This window comes from Xyrauchen texanus, chromosome 33, assembly GCF_025860055.1.
Source record: "Xyrauchen texanus isolate HMW12.3.18 chromosome 33, RBS_HiC_50CHRs, whole genome shotgun sequence".
Taxonomy (NCBI): domain Eukaryota; kingdom Metazoa; phylum Chordata; class Actinopteri; order Cypriniformes; family Catostomidae; genus Xyrauchen; species Xyrauchen texanus.
The window spans coordinates 39,072,061-39,086,716 of NC_068308.1; the positions used below are offsets into that span (position 1 = coordinate 39,072,061).

General features: G+C 37.9%; 1 protein-coding gene across 8 annotated transcripts in view; it reads right to left on the reverse strand.

The window, feature by feature from the left end:
- LOC127626511 (calcium-activated potassium channel subunit alpha-1-like) overlaps window positions 1-14,656 on the reverse strand; it is a 114,510-nt gene that overhangs the window by 79,212 nt on the left and 20,642 nt on the right. For all 8 annotated transcript variants that reach the window (XM_052102336.1, XM_052102343.1, XM_052102342.1 and 5 more), the window contains exon 2: window positions 5,655-5,819. In XM_052102336.1, the coding sequence (XP_051958296.1) occupies window positions 5,655-5,819 (165 nt within the window). The remainder of the gene's footprint in view (window positions 1-5,654; window positions 5,820-14,656) is intronic.

The window sequence follows — 14,656 nt, forward strand, 5'->3', positions numbered from 1 at the left end:
CGATCCCTAAACAACCTAAAAACACACACACACACACACATCTGCTGTTGGAAGGTTAGCTGCTGTCACCATGGTTACAGACTGGTCTTGCTATACAACAATGCAAGAACCCATCCTTATAATCAGGAGAGGAAATGACTCATGAATTAACCTGCGTACACACACACACACACACACACACACACACACACACACAACACTTGTTCTACTACAAGTATAGTTTAATGGTGGTGTTTGTTGTAAAACCATGGAAACCCCAAATTAATCATTGTTTTACTACAGTAGCCACACTTCAACTGCGGTAATTGTAGCAGAAGTACTGAAGTAACCACAGGTGTGGGATCTCAACAATGGCAACCACAGAATCTCATGGCATATGAATAAGTCATATATTTAGACACATCAGGAGAATGACTTGTTTGTTTGTTTGTGTGTATTCATTGTCACACTAGATGCGAGTAAGAGATACATTACTGTAGTAGTGATATATGATACTTGATATAATTCTGTGTGTAAGAAAGAGATGAATCAAACAGCCAGACTGAGAATAATCTGCTCCGAGTTAAGTCTCTTTAAGCCGTTGTACAATCAGAATCGCAGTAACGTTACATGACACGTGCTGCCCATGTGACCGCAGCCCCAATGCAATGACAAAAACCCTCTGATTTACTGTAAATGCACACATGAGCTTATTCCAAACAAACTGCACCAAACATCCCGTTTCCTTGCCCCTCGCCAAGGTCGTCATGCCACCCTGGGATCAAAGTCCCACTATGCAGTAGCCTACATTTTTAGGTCCCCATCATAAGGGTGTTTCTTCAACTTCAGGCACTTTTATGTCCCAGGGGTTGACACATTTAAACTTTTTTTCTTTTTGTTCTATGAAGGTCTCATTAAAACTGAAATGGAAACTTTTTACCAGACCGTCATCATTTAATTTTGGTACTTTTCAAATGTCTTTTATGTCTAGATCTGACTTTTTTTTAGCCTTTAGACCTGGACTTTCAATATTGACCTTTAAGTGTGGATAGGCCTGCCGGCAGGCCCACAAAATATAGAAGGTAATCGTCAAAACGACAGTCTTGATCAACATAAAATAGGTGTCTTTGAAAGCTTAGAAGCTCTTCTTTCCAATGCATGTCAGCATTATGACCAAAACTGAACAAGTGCTTTGAAGTTTGAAGACAAATCAGAAGTGTCCCGTTTTGATCATTTACTTAAAAAAATTGCACTGTACAAATTATTTAAATTAGAAAAACATCAAACTGATCAAATAGCCATGTGTCATATGATGTTGTAGAATACAACCAGCCTATTTGTTTTACTCACAGACAAAAATATCGGAGCAAGTAATATTCAAGTATATTTATTTGACAATTATGTTGGTGTTGCTTATTTGCCGCATTTTCACGTATAACTTCACGGGACATAAAATATCACATAACATTAGATTATCTTTCAATCGAGTCCACACACAAGATAAATCAGATGTATATATCATTAGATAATCCACATGAAGCACAATGTTATATATGACCACCAGGAGATGGCGCCAAATACATGAAACTGACTCAATGATGACTCAAATGGAACAGAATGAAAGGCACCCAAATACATGACACAGACTCAATGATGACTCAAATGACACAGAATGAAAGGTGCCAAATACATGACACAGACTCAATGATGACTCAAATGGCACAGAATGAAAGGTGCCAAATACATGACACAGACTCAATGATGAATCAAATGGCACAAAACGAAAGGTGCCAAATACATGACACAGATTCAATGATGACTCAAATGACACAGAATGAAAGGTGCCAAATACATGACACAGATTCAATGATGACTCAAATGACACAGAATGAAAGGTGCCAAATACATGACACAGATTCAATGATGACAAATGACACAGAATGAAAGGCGCCAAATACATGACACAGACTCAATGATGACTCAAATGGCACAGAATGAAAGGCGCCAAATACATGACACAGACTCAATGATGACTCAAATGGCACAGAATCAAAGGTGCCAAATACATGACACAGATTCAATGACGACTCAAATGGCACAGAATCAAAGGTGCCAAATACATGACACAGACTCAATGATGACTCAAATGACACAGAATGAAAGGTGCCAAATACATGACACAGACTCAGTGATGACTCAAATGGCACAGAATGAAAGGTGCCAAATACATGACACAGATTCAATGACGACTCAAATGGCACAGAATGAAAGGTGCCAAATACATGACACAGATTCAATGATGACTCAAATGACACAGAATGAAAGGTGCCAAATACATGACACAGATTCAATGAGGACTCAAATGACACAGAAAGGTGCCAAATACATGACAGACTCAATGATGACTCAAATGGCACAGAATGAAAGGTGCCAAATACATGACACAGACTCAATGATGACTCAAATGGCACAGAATGAAAGGTGCCAAATTCGTGACACAGACTCCATGATGACTCAAATGGCACAGAATGAAAGGTGCCAAATACATGACAGACTCAATGATGACTCAAATGACACAGAATGAAAGGCGCCAAATACATGACACAGACTCAATGATGACTCAAATGGCACAGAATGAAAGGCGCCAAATACATGACACAGACTCAATGATGACTCAAATGGCACAGAATGAAAGGCGCCAAATACATGACACAGACTCAATGATGACTCAAATGGCACAGAATCAAAGGTGCCAAATACATGACACAGATTCAATGATGACTCAAATGGCACAGAATGAAAGGTGCCAAATACATGACAAAGACTCAATGATGACTCAAATGACACAGAATGAAAGGTGCCAAATACATGACACAGACTCAATGATGACTCAATGATGCCTCAAATGGCACAGAATGAAACTCATTCTGTGAAATCTCATGACTAAAATCATGTCTCATGCTATGCACACCTTTAGTCATTGTTGTGTTTGCATGTGTAATTAGTTCTTATGTACAATTATTATGTTTTTGGACTCTATGATCAATAGTTTTTGTAATGTTGTAACTTTTGATCGCACAAACACAAAACCTTTCTCAGATACAGTTGACACGATTGGGAACAAAACAAAAGCAACCACCTTATTCATACCCAGAGATACTGTGCAAAAGTCTTCAACAAAACATTTTTCTTAATATAGTAATGTACATCTTTAGCTTTAGTGTGTCAATAGGAAATATAAATGTTAGAATCCCAAACATTACTTTTCTAAAATAGAATAGAAGAACAGGGAGCCCTGCAACAGATGTCATGGCCCCACAGAGCCCCCCACTGTCAGTCTGGGATTACATAAAGAGACATCAGCAATTGAGACAGCCCAAATAGAGAGAAGAACTGTGGTGAATTCTCCAAGAAGCTTGGGACATCCTATCTGCCGACAACCAAGCAAAACTGTGTCCAGGTGTATCTAAAAGAATCAGTGCTGATTTAAAGGCAAAGGTGGCCACATCAAACACTGATTATTGACTTTGCATGACATTAATTGATAATTGAAAACTAAATATGCCATTATTTTTGAAGACATCGTCACTATGCAACATTTTTCACCAGTGCCTAAAGCTGTTGCACAGTATTGTATATAATGTCAAATAAGAAAAGCATGTTGTGATTTTTCTTAGGCTGAGAGACTCAGACTATCACAATCTATATCATTAAAATATCTGAAAAGTTTTCTTTACAATGATACCAAACACTTGACCCTTTTTTTTTTTGTCGAGTTATAAGCCATACATTTTGGGTATCCCACATCTTTAAAAAAACAATTTACACTATTTTAAAATAATACACTATAAAAATACAAATTAATTACATGCTTAAACTATGATCATCTTAACAAAGTGTGTAATAAACAAAATTAAAGAAAATGATTTCTAGCAATTTTGTCCCACAGTTGTGATGTCATTTTCACAACACCAAACAATTTTGCCCCTTAATAACGTTGTTTTCAAAAGTTATTGTGCTTGTTAACCAAGTGGACAAAAGCATCAGTGAAGAGCATAATTGAGATAAAATATGGGACAAAACAAAGAAAACTCAAGTGAAATATCACTATTTTTATTGGCGGCAATTTAATTTATAAAAGGTTATAAATCTCATTTCCATCAGCGTCATTTCCAGCACAAAACACAATTTGAGATGTGCTGGAAATGAAGCTGTGGTGGGAATTTAAATAACAAATATGTCATAAATCTCCTGTGATAAATGCTCTGTTCGAAATGGTTCGTAATCTAAAGTAAACTAATGAGAGTGTGAAGTCAGACATCTGAGGACTCATTTGAAAGATTAGAATGTGAACTTTTCAGAAATATCATCACTTCTGCATTTATGTTATTTACAATAACAAAATAAGGCCTCAAAACATTCGCGTCGCACATTAGCGCCCCCTAGAGGTAATGGGTAGAAATATTCATATCAAAATAAAAGTCCTTCACATAGTGCCTAAATGGGCAAGTCATATATCAAACGAAGGGTCTCATTCTCAGGAACGTGTCTGCATAGTTTACTATGTTGCCCTAATACCACAGTTCGAAAGAGTTTAAAAAAAATCACAAAGTTAAATAGGATTTTTGTAAGTCATCAAATACAAACAAATCACCTATGCTCGGATAAATTCTACTGTAAGCCCCAAACAGCTAAAAACCTTATATCTGCTTTTACTGTAGGAGGTTTTCTAAAAATTAGCCATTGTTTACTTATCTGTGAGCTTGCTTGTGTGAATAATCTAATATTGTATCTTAGATGTCCAGAACAAAATATGCCATTCAGAAGGAATAGCATGCAAAACAAATAACCACAGGTGTGGGATTAGCTTTCTAATGACACCTAGATTGAGCTTGTAGTCCACTCAGAGGCCGAGATATTCAACTAAATAATGAGGCAATTTGGCATTTAGTTCACATTATGTGTGAATGGTAAGATTTTAAATTTAAATGCACCAGAGTTTAAGGGGTTGGCAATAGTTCACCCAAAAATGTTCATTAATTTTACTCATTAAAAATCCTTAAATCGGGGGTCTGGGTAGCTTTAGCGAGTACTGACGCTGAATATCACTCCTAGTCGCAAGTTCGAATCCAGGGTGTACTGAGTGACTCCAGCCAGGTCGCCTAAGCAACCACATTGACCCGGTTGCTAGGGGTAACCTCCTGGTGGTCGCTATAATGTGGTTATCGCTCTCGGTGGGGCACGTGGTGAGTTAGGACGAATAGCGTGAAGCCTCCACACGCGATAGGTATCCGCGGTAACGCGCTCAACAAGTCACGTGATGAGCGGATTGACGGTCTCAGACGCAACTGAGATTCATCCTCCGCCACTCGGATTGAGGCGAGTCACTACGCCACCACGAGGACTTAGCGCCACCTTAGCGCCACCTTAACTCATTAGCCACATGTTGTTCAAAACTTGAAACACATAAGGAGACATTTTGAAGACTGTGCTGGTCGCTTATTTCCATGCAATTACAATAAACAGGAACTGAAACTTTTAAGTTTAAAAAGGGAAGCTAAAGGACCAGAATAGTCGTGCACTATATTCCGTGAGGAACAGCACGAAGTTTAATCATCACTGTAAATGAACGATCCCATTAATGCAACACAAATGAAAGCGATGACAGGACTCACCAGCACGCGTCCAGTGAGCGTCTGAGCGGAGATCATGACCCCTGCCCAGTCCTTCACAGAGGTCATCCATCCCACCTCGCTGGCCGCTATCTCCGTCTCGCGCTCTCCCCCTACTTTAATCCCCCCAACACTGGTGACAGCAGGGTTACTCACTCGATGCACGTCCTGGAGCAGAGACAGAAAGAGAGAGAGTCATAAAGACAACATCTAAACAACAACATCCAGCTAGAAGACAATGAGCACAGACAACTGAGACAACAAAACTGTGCAGGAATAGTTTTGCAAATAAAGTGCAATCTATAATTAAGGCTAATTTACAAAAGATAGGACTGCACTGAAAAACATGACATGACAGATTATCAGTTAATAAACACTGACTTTTCTCTCTGTTCCTCACACAGTGCTATCTTATGGCATCTAAACACTTCCTATAGTGCATGACTCATTTTAACATTAAATGGCACCTTTCATTCTGTGCCATGTTAGGCGTCTCGCAGTACAGACATTGCAATGTATTGCCCTGGCCACATCTGCAGTCCTCATGCCTGAAAAAGGGACGTTTGTTTTTTTGCTGCGTTTATTTGCAACGTGAATTATAATTTTTGACTTCATCATTGTCCAATCTGTAGAAGTAGCAGGCGTTTAGGATAAAGTTTAGGACTTATAGTTTTGAATGAATACATCACATTCAGTCGGGCGGTCACGCACGGTCTAGTCGCACAAATAATTAAACGTTTCCAAAGCTCAAATCAGAGCCGAAATTCTGCCTCTGTAGATGGTCGGATCTCCACACAGCCACCGTGCGACACTCCATTTGAAATGACTGACTGAAGTTAATCACGATTAATGGCATTATATTTTTAGTTAATCATGATTAGTGGCATAACTGCTTTGTAGTTAATAGCGATTAATCAGATATTTTTGCAGTTCCTCACGATTAATCGATTTTTATTTGTAGTTGACCGTTTAACGGCATAATTGTTTGTAGGCAATAGCAATTAATCGATTTTTTTTTTAGTTAATCGCGAATAATCGCATACTTTTTTTGCAGTTGCGGTTAATCACATTCCTTTCTTTGCCGTTGATCGCAATTAATGGCATGATTGTTTAGTTGATCACGATTAATGGCATGATTGTTGTTGCCCGCGGTTAATGGCATATTTGTTTAGTTGATCGCGAATAATGGCATGATTGTTTTGTTGTTGCCCGCGGTTAATGGCATATTTGTTTAGTTGATCGCGATTTGTTGACTTGCCCATTTAGGCACTATGTGAAGGACTTTTATTTTTATATGAATATTTCTACCCATTACCTCTAGGAGCTTAATGCGCGATAATGTTTTGAGGCCTTATTTTGTTATTGTAAATAACATAAATGCAGAAGTGATGATATCTCTGAAAAGTTCAGATTCTAAGCTTTCAAATGAGTCCTCAAATGTCTGACTGATGTATATGTATAGGGGTTTCTTACATTTCGGGCACTTTTATCACTGTGGACTTCACATTCTCATTAGTTTACTTTATTTAATTAGATTACGAACCATTTTGAACAGAGCATTTATCACAGGAGATTTATGACATATTTGTCATTTAAATTCCCACCACAGCGTCATTTCCAGCACATCTCAAATTGTGTTTTGTGCTGGAAATGACGCTGATGGAAATTTGTTTAGTTGATCGCGATTCACGGCACATAATTGTTTAGTTGATCGCGATTCACGGCACATTTGTTTAGTTGATCGCGATTCACGGCACATTTGATTAGTTGATCGCGATTCACGGCACATTTGTTTAGTTGATCGCGATTCACGGCACATTTGTTTAGTTGATCGCGATTAACGGCACATTTGTTTTGCGGTAACTCGTGATTAATCGCATTATTTTTTGTTGTTGCTCGCGATTAATGGCATATATTTTTTGTAGTTAACCGTGAATAATTGCATTCGTTTTTTGTAGTTACTCGCGATTAATTGCATTTTTCCCGCTAGTCACGATTAATTGCATAATTTGTTTTGTCATTGCTTGCGATTAATTGCATGCTTTTTTGCCGTTTTCCACAGTTGGTTGCATAATTTTGGGTAGTTAATCATGATTAATTGCATTATTTTTTTATTTAATCATGATTAATGGCATAATTGTTTTGTAGTTAATCACGATTAATCGAACATTTTGCCAGTGCTGAAATTTGACACTAATATATATATATATATATATATATATATATATATATATATATATATATATATATATACATATATATATACATATATATATATACACACACTTTTCTTGTAAAAATGCATTTATTTCCATCTTAAGAATGAAAAAACACAATATCTAACAATATAATTCTTTATTAAAATTCTCCAAACAAAGCCTTCCACAGTATAAAGATAGGAATGCAAAATGTTAAATATCACCAATTCAAGTAACATCAAACATTTCCCAAAGTCTAAGTGGGACTTAACTGAAAGAACTAGTTTCCCCACATAGGTTGCATATTTATTACAAGAGGCATTAAATCCCTTAAACCGTCATCCTCCAAAATATTACATTCCCGATCACCAATCGAGTCATAGAACGTCAATATTCGCCGATACGATCAGTGGCTGATCGATAGGAGCATCCCTAGTTGCAACATCATGGAATGACCCACATAAAATGCTTTAACCTTTAACTCTAAACCTGAGTAGGACACGTGTGTTCCACCAAACACACGTGACCTGCTTCTATATTACTGTACACAACACTCAACCCATTTAAACACACACGCCGAGTGATTCTGTACGTTTAAAGTGCTTCTGGTGCAGTGTTGTATTCTGTTGTGTCTATAACAGGATCTCTCTGGAGTCAGGTGACATGGTTAAACTCTCTTACACACACGCCAGGGAATGTCACATATGTCAGACATGTAACACACCAGCAATCAATCGTATATGTTACACTGAAATACACACGCACACATGGCAACACTGACCTACCGACACACAGCTCAGAGCTAATGCATGCGCACACCCCTTTAACACCCTGTAAATACTATAAACACACACACACACACACACACACACACACATATATATATATTATAAAAAGTATACATGCTATTTTTAGTCTTCATTATTATAATCACATTTTAGCTTTCTACAAATGTAAAAATGCTACTTTCTATCAATTGATATTATGTAATGAAATTGCATTAATTATTCATTTAAATGCAATTATTAGTTTAATAAATGCATTTATTAAATATGCATTTATTATGCGCATTATGCATCGTTTTGCCCCTATCAAATGTGCAGCATAAACACTAATGCGGTTGCTTTTGTTGGAAGAAACCTTGTCAAACAAGACTCCTTTAAAAAGCAGATGTAGTTCATTCGCTTCCTCTTCTAAAACTCGCATATGAGATCATAAATCCAAATCCTAAATCTGCAATAACTCCTGTGTCCCACCACAACATCACAACCTGCTGTGACCTGCTGTGAGAGATGTGAGAGATGTGAGCTGTGTATGGAAGACTGACAGGTGCTGTGATCAAGTCGAGAGCACACGTCCATATTCAGGACAAGTTCTTTCTGTCTTCCTGTCTGTCTCTCGGTCTCGCAGACAGACAGACAGACAGACAGACTGCAGGACGGCACCAGTCTTGGAAAAGCTAAACATAGCTGACTGTTTAATGACCTTACACTGAATACAAAAGGAGAAAAAAATCATTAAAACCCGATTAAAGAACGTCTTTTAAATGTAGAAGATCAATGTTTAACTTCATTCAAGCTACGTGCATTATAAAATAAAACATGTGAGGACATGCATGATTATTCCATGGTTAAGGAAAAGTGAATCTGTACAGTTGTGCAGTGTTTTCCATTCCTCTTGCACAAGCGTATTAGTCGAGGTGGACCGATAGTGGATTTTAAGAATGTTAAATAATGTCTATAGTATAACTGGCACAGATATAGAGGCTACAAGAGTCCAACATGAATAAAATCCCAGGTTCAGTTTATTGCTCAACCAAAATCCCAATAATAGCCCCAAAAAATACAATACAGATTTGGGTAGGGTTGCACCAGCTCTGCGTAAGTTCTCACGTAAGTTGGGACGTAAATCTCAAACTAAGTGCTTAGTAACTACTAGTTCGCTTGTAACTAAGTCGGTGCTTAATTTGGTTGCACCACCAGTTTTTAATGCAAGAATTAACTAGTAGGCCTCAAGGACACAATGGTGGTGGCTGTGGGGATCGAACCAGCAACCTTCTGATTACCAGTTATGTGCTTTAGCCCACTACGCCACCACCACCACTCAACTTGACACCGTACACAGGAAAGCTGCCCCCGCGACCCGACTTCGGATAAGCGGCTGACGATGGATGGACTTATAATATAGTTCTTTACAGGGCTGGGTATAAAGCGTCTATAAAGCGAATAAAGTTATCGAGCCAAAAACAATGAGTGGTTTTCTAAGTTTCTTGTTAATGTTGTTTAATTAATATTAACAACATATTAGACATGTCCGTATCAACTTCTATGAGGGCTTTGATTCATGCAGAATGACTAAGAACAAAGCCGAAAGCAACTACTCTTTGCTTTGCTTGCCATTTTAGAGTTTGAATGGGTGATGAACAATATCTTCAAGAGACAGAAATTCAATTCAGCACATTTCATATAAATTCTGCAAGACAAGCTCAAAGTATGAGGACAGTGAAAAAATACACCTGGTGATCAAGCAAAATGAATCTGGAGAGATTCTCAAATATCTCTGCCAACGTTTAGCAACTCTTTCAACAGAAAAAGCCAAAAAAGGAAGAAAAATCTATTTCAGTTGTGCTGATATGTTCAGTTTAGAGAGGACTGAAAAGTTAAAGTGGTCACTGACCACACACACACACACACACACACACACATTTTATAATTTAGCTGCAATTGCTTCAATGGTTTCTGTGAAACACAGTCAGTCTTCTGGAATGTACACACGCATAAATAACAGTCTAAACACACTCATACAGAAGCACAAATCACTGTTAGTACTGCCTTAGACAAGTTATCAAATTATACCATACTAGGCTCTTTTCCAAAACCTAGTGCGCTTCCTACATAGGCAGCATTTTTAGGCATCAAAGACGCACCCCAGATTTGAAGATAATGCTGCCAAGTTTATATATTTGCAAATATACAAGTAGTTTGAGAGTCTAGGGAGACCAGCGCCCTTTAGCATAGGAGTGCGCGGCTGCTGCAGAGCTCTTTTGGCGCACTTTGTTCGCCACAGAGTGCTATTAGACATGATTGTTTAAAGTGAAGTTGAATAATGTGCACTGATGGCTTCAACAGATGCATATACCATTGATTAACAAACTCTGAGCTCACAGTAGGTCTGACTTTAACCCTTTAAGCTCTGAAGGTGTATTTAAAGATTTTCTGCTTCAGTGGCATACCCGAAATTAAAGGCTTATAACGCTAGGGAAAAAAACAAGGAGGGAAAGTGTTTAGTATCATTGTAAAGTTATAGCATTACAAAAATAATTTATCATCGTGTCCAAAAGACTCTCAAATAAAACATAATAATTGTACATAAGAACTAATTACAAATGCAAATACAACAGGTTTGCAACATAGCATGCAGACATGATTTTAGTCATGAGATTTCACAGAATGAGTTTCATTCCACCAGGAGACGGTGCCAAATACATGACACAGACTCAATGATGACTCAAATGGCACAGAATGAGTCTGTGTCATGTATTTGGCGCCTTTCATTCTGTGCCATTTGAGTCATCATTGAGTCTGTGTCGCGTATTTGGTGCCTTTCATTCTGTGCCATTTGAGTCATCATTGAGTCTGTGTCACGAATTTGGCGCCTTTCATTCTGTGCCATTTGAGTCATCATCGAGTCTGTGTCACGAATTTGGCGCCTATCATTCTGTGCCATTTGAGTCATCATTGAGTCTGTGTCATGTATTTGGCACCTTTCATTCTGTGCCATTTGAGTCATCATTGAGTCTGTGTCATGTATTTGGCGCCATTTCGTTCTGTGCCATTTGAGTCATCATCGAGTCTGTGTCACGAATTTGGCGCCTTTCATTCTGTGCCATTTGAGTCATCATCGAGTCTGTGTCACGAATTTGGCGCCTATCATTCTGTGCCATTTGAGTCATCATCGAGTCTGTGTCATGTATTTGGCGCCTTTCATTCTGTGCCATTTGAGTCATCATCGAGTCTGTGTCATGTATTTGGCGCCTTTCTGTGCCATTTGAGTCATCATCGAGTCTGTGTCATGAATTTGGCGCCTTTCATTCTGTGCCATTTGAGTCATCATCGAGTCTGTGTCACGAATTTGGCGCCTATCATTCTGTGCCATTTGAGTCATCATTGAGTCTGTGTCATGTATTTGGCACCTTTCATTCTGTGCCATTTGAGTCATCATCGAGTCTGTGTCACGAATTTGGCGCCTATCATTCTGTGCCATTTGAGTCATCATCAAGTCTGTGTCATGTATTTGGCGCCTTTCATTCTTTGATTCTGGAAATCAAAATCCCATTCAGTTCTCCATATACCTACCGTGAGCGCCGAGGTTGTTAATTGATGGTATATGCTTCTGTTGAAGAGTCAACATTATTTCAAATGCAATTATAAACAAACACGTTTCTGTGGCAAACAAAGTGCAGCAAAAGAGCCCTGCAGCGACTATGACATAATGTGAATGATGTAATTGAGTCTCACTACTTATAATCAACAACTTAAAATCAATAGTCTAAACTTTTTTGCTTCAAATCAGCGTTTATACTTTATAAAAATATTTTTCGCACCATTACTCACACTGCTATGTTATGATATAGAAACACTTACCAAACGGTATCATTTGAAAAACGATACATTTCTACGCTTGTATTACAGACCCACCTACATCTACACAATTATTCCACTGTGATTAGCTTTCGCGGTAGCACACCTGAGTATTGGACTTTGGACTCAGGAGTCCACGCAAGCTAAAACGTGAGGCGAAAGTGGTATAGAAGAGGCACAAAATGACGGTCTGCTTCAGAAAATGTGCTTGTCATGTTGCATTTGCTTTTAGGATTAGGTGTTGGAATCGGGTAAGGATGTCTGTTTTGTCTTCTGATTATGACACAATTTCACTCACATTTGGAGCCCCCCTGGACATTTCACTGGAAAACTGCAGCACAATGAAATGTGTAATGTAGCCTGTAATTTCGTTTTGCAAAACATTTATAGTTTTGAGATCAGGCTGAGGAAAAAAAAAAACAATACGGATGAAAAAGTGAGTGGACATTGTTGCGCTTAATTAACCCTTTAAGCTTGAATGGGCCATCCAATCATCAAACTATTAACAACTACAGTCTTGACCAACGCAAAATCGGTCTCGTTTGAAAGTTTAGAAGCTGTACTTTCCAATGCATGTAGATATTATGACCAAAACTGAACAAGTGCTTTGAAATTTGCAGACAAATCAGAAGTGTCCCGTTTTGATAATTAAAAAAAGTTGCACGGTACAAATTATTGCAATTAGTAAAAACTTCAAACTGATCAAATATTCATGTGTCATATGTTGTTTGAAAGCTCTCAAAGAGTAAAATACAACCAGACTATTTGTTTTATTCACAGACAAATATATTGTGAGTAATAGCGAAGTATATGTCTTTGACAATTATGTTGGTGTTGCTTAAATGCCACATTTTCGCTTATCAATTCATGAAAAACAAACGGAACATAAAATCTCACATATGATTATTTAGAGTCTGTGATTATCTTTCAAACGAGACCACACACAAGATAATCAGATGTATAGATCATTAGATAATCCACATGAAGCACAATGTTACATATGACCACCAGGAGATGGCGCCAAATACACGACACAGATTCAATGATGACTCAAATGACACAGAATTAAACTCATTCTGTGAAATCTCATGACTAAAATCATGTGTGCATGCTATGCAAACCTTTAGTCATTGTTGTGTTTGCATGTGTAATTAGTTCTTATGTATAATTATTATGTTTTATTTGTTTGGAGACACTTCTGGACACTATGATACATAGTTTTTGTAATGTTATAACTTTTGATTGCTTTGTCGTATCAACACAAAATCTTTCTCAGATACAGTTGACATGATCGGGAACAAAACAAAAGTAGTTGTTCGGAGCCACTTTATTTACACCCAGAGATATATAATGTCAAATAAGAAAAATAACCATAGACTGAGAGACTCTAAATGTTTTGTTTTTTTGTCAAAAACCTTAAATTTTGGGTATGCCACTGAAACGGGACATTAAGCTAAAAGGGTTAAACAAAAATGTTAAAACTTTTCAAACTGGCGAGCTTTGTGCTAGTTCCCCGACTACTACACAAAGCGCACTTACAGGTAAGAAACAGTCGCTGAATTTGCCCAAGTTCGTAAGATTAGTGGGACTGTGGTAGATTTTCAGAGTTGTGTTTGAGGCAGGGCTAGAGGTGCTAATAAACACGCAACCTTAACTACCACAAACAGAGATGAAAAGAGATGAATGACAGCTCACAAACACCGGATAAAACCTCCCCGTTAACACACACACACACAGTCTTCAGACCGATTTAAGGACGTCTAATTGGCTGCACGCTGCAGCTCTGTCAGCCTAATGATCTCGCCTGAAAATGTCGCCTAAAAATGCTCACTCTCTATAAATATTTAATTTAAAAGATGGCAAAGTTCAAAGAAAAATGGCCAGCAGTGATGGCAGAGATCGCTCGTTCCAATTATTTCTGAAAATGTCCCTCATGAATCAAAGCGTTGAGCTCCGTCTGAGGCCACTAATGTGAAACTACATCTGCTGAAACACATTCAACATGCCAAAAACTCCTCCTGCAAAAATGAACACTACTTAAAAGTTCACCCAAAAAGAAAACTCATTATTTACCAACCCTCATGTCGTTCCATGCCAGTATGACCAGCATGATTTTGAAAAATGTATAAACAAATAAGTAATTCTGGCTAAAGTGCTAGTAAAGTAA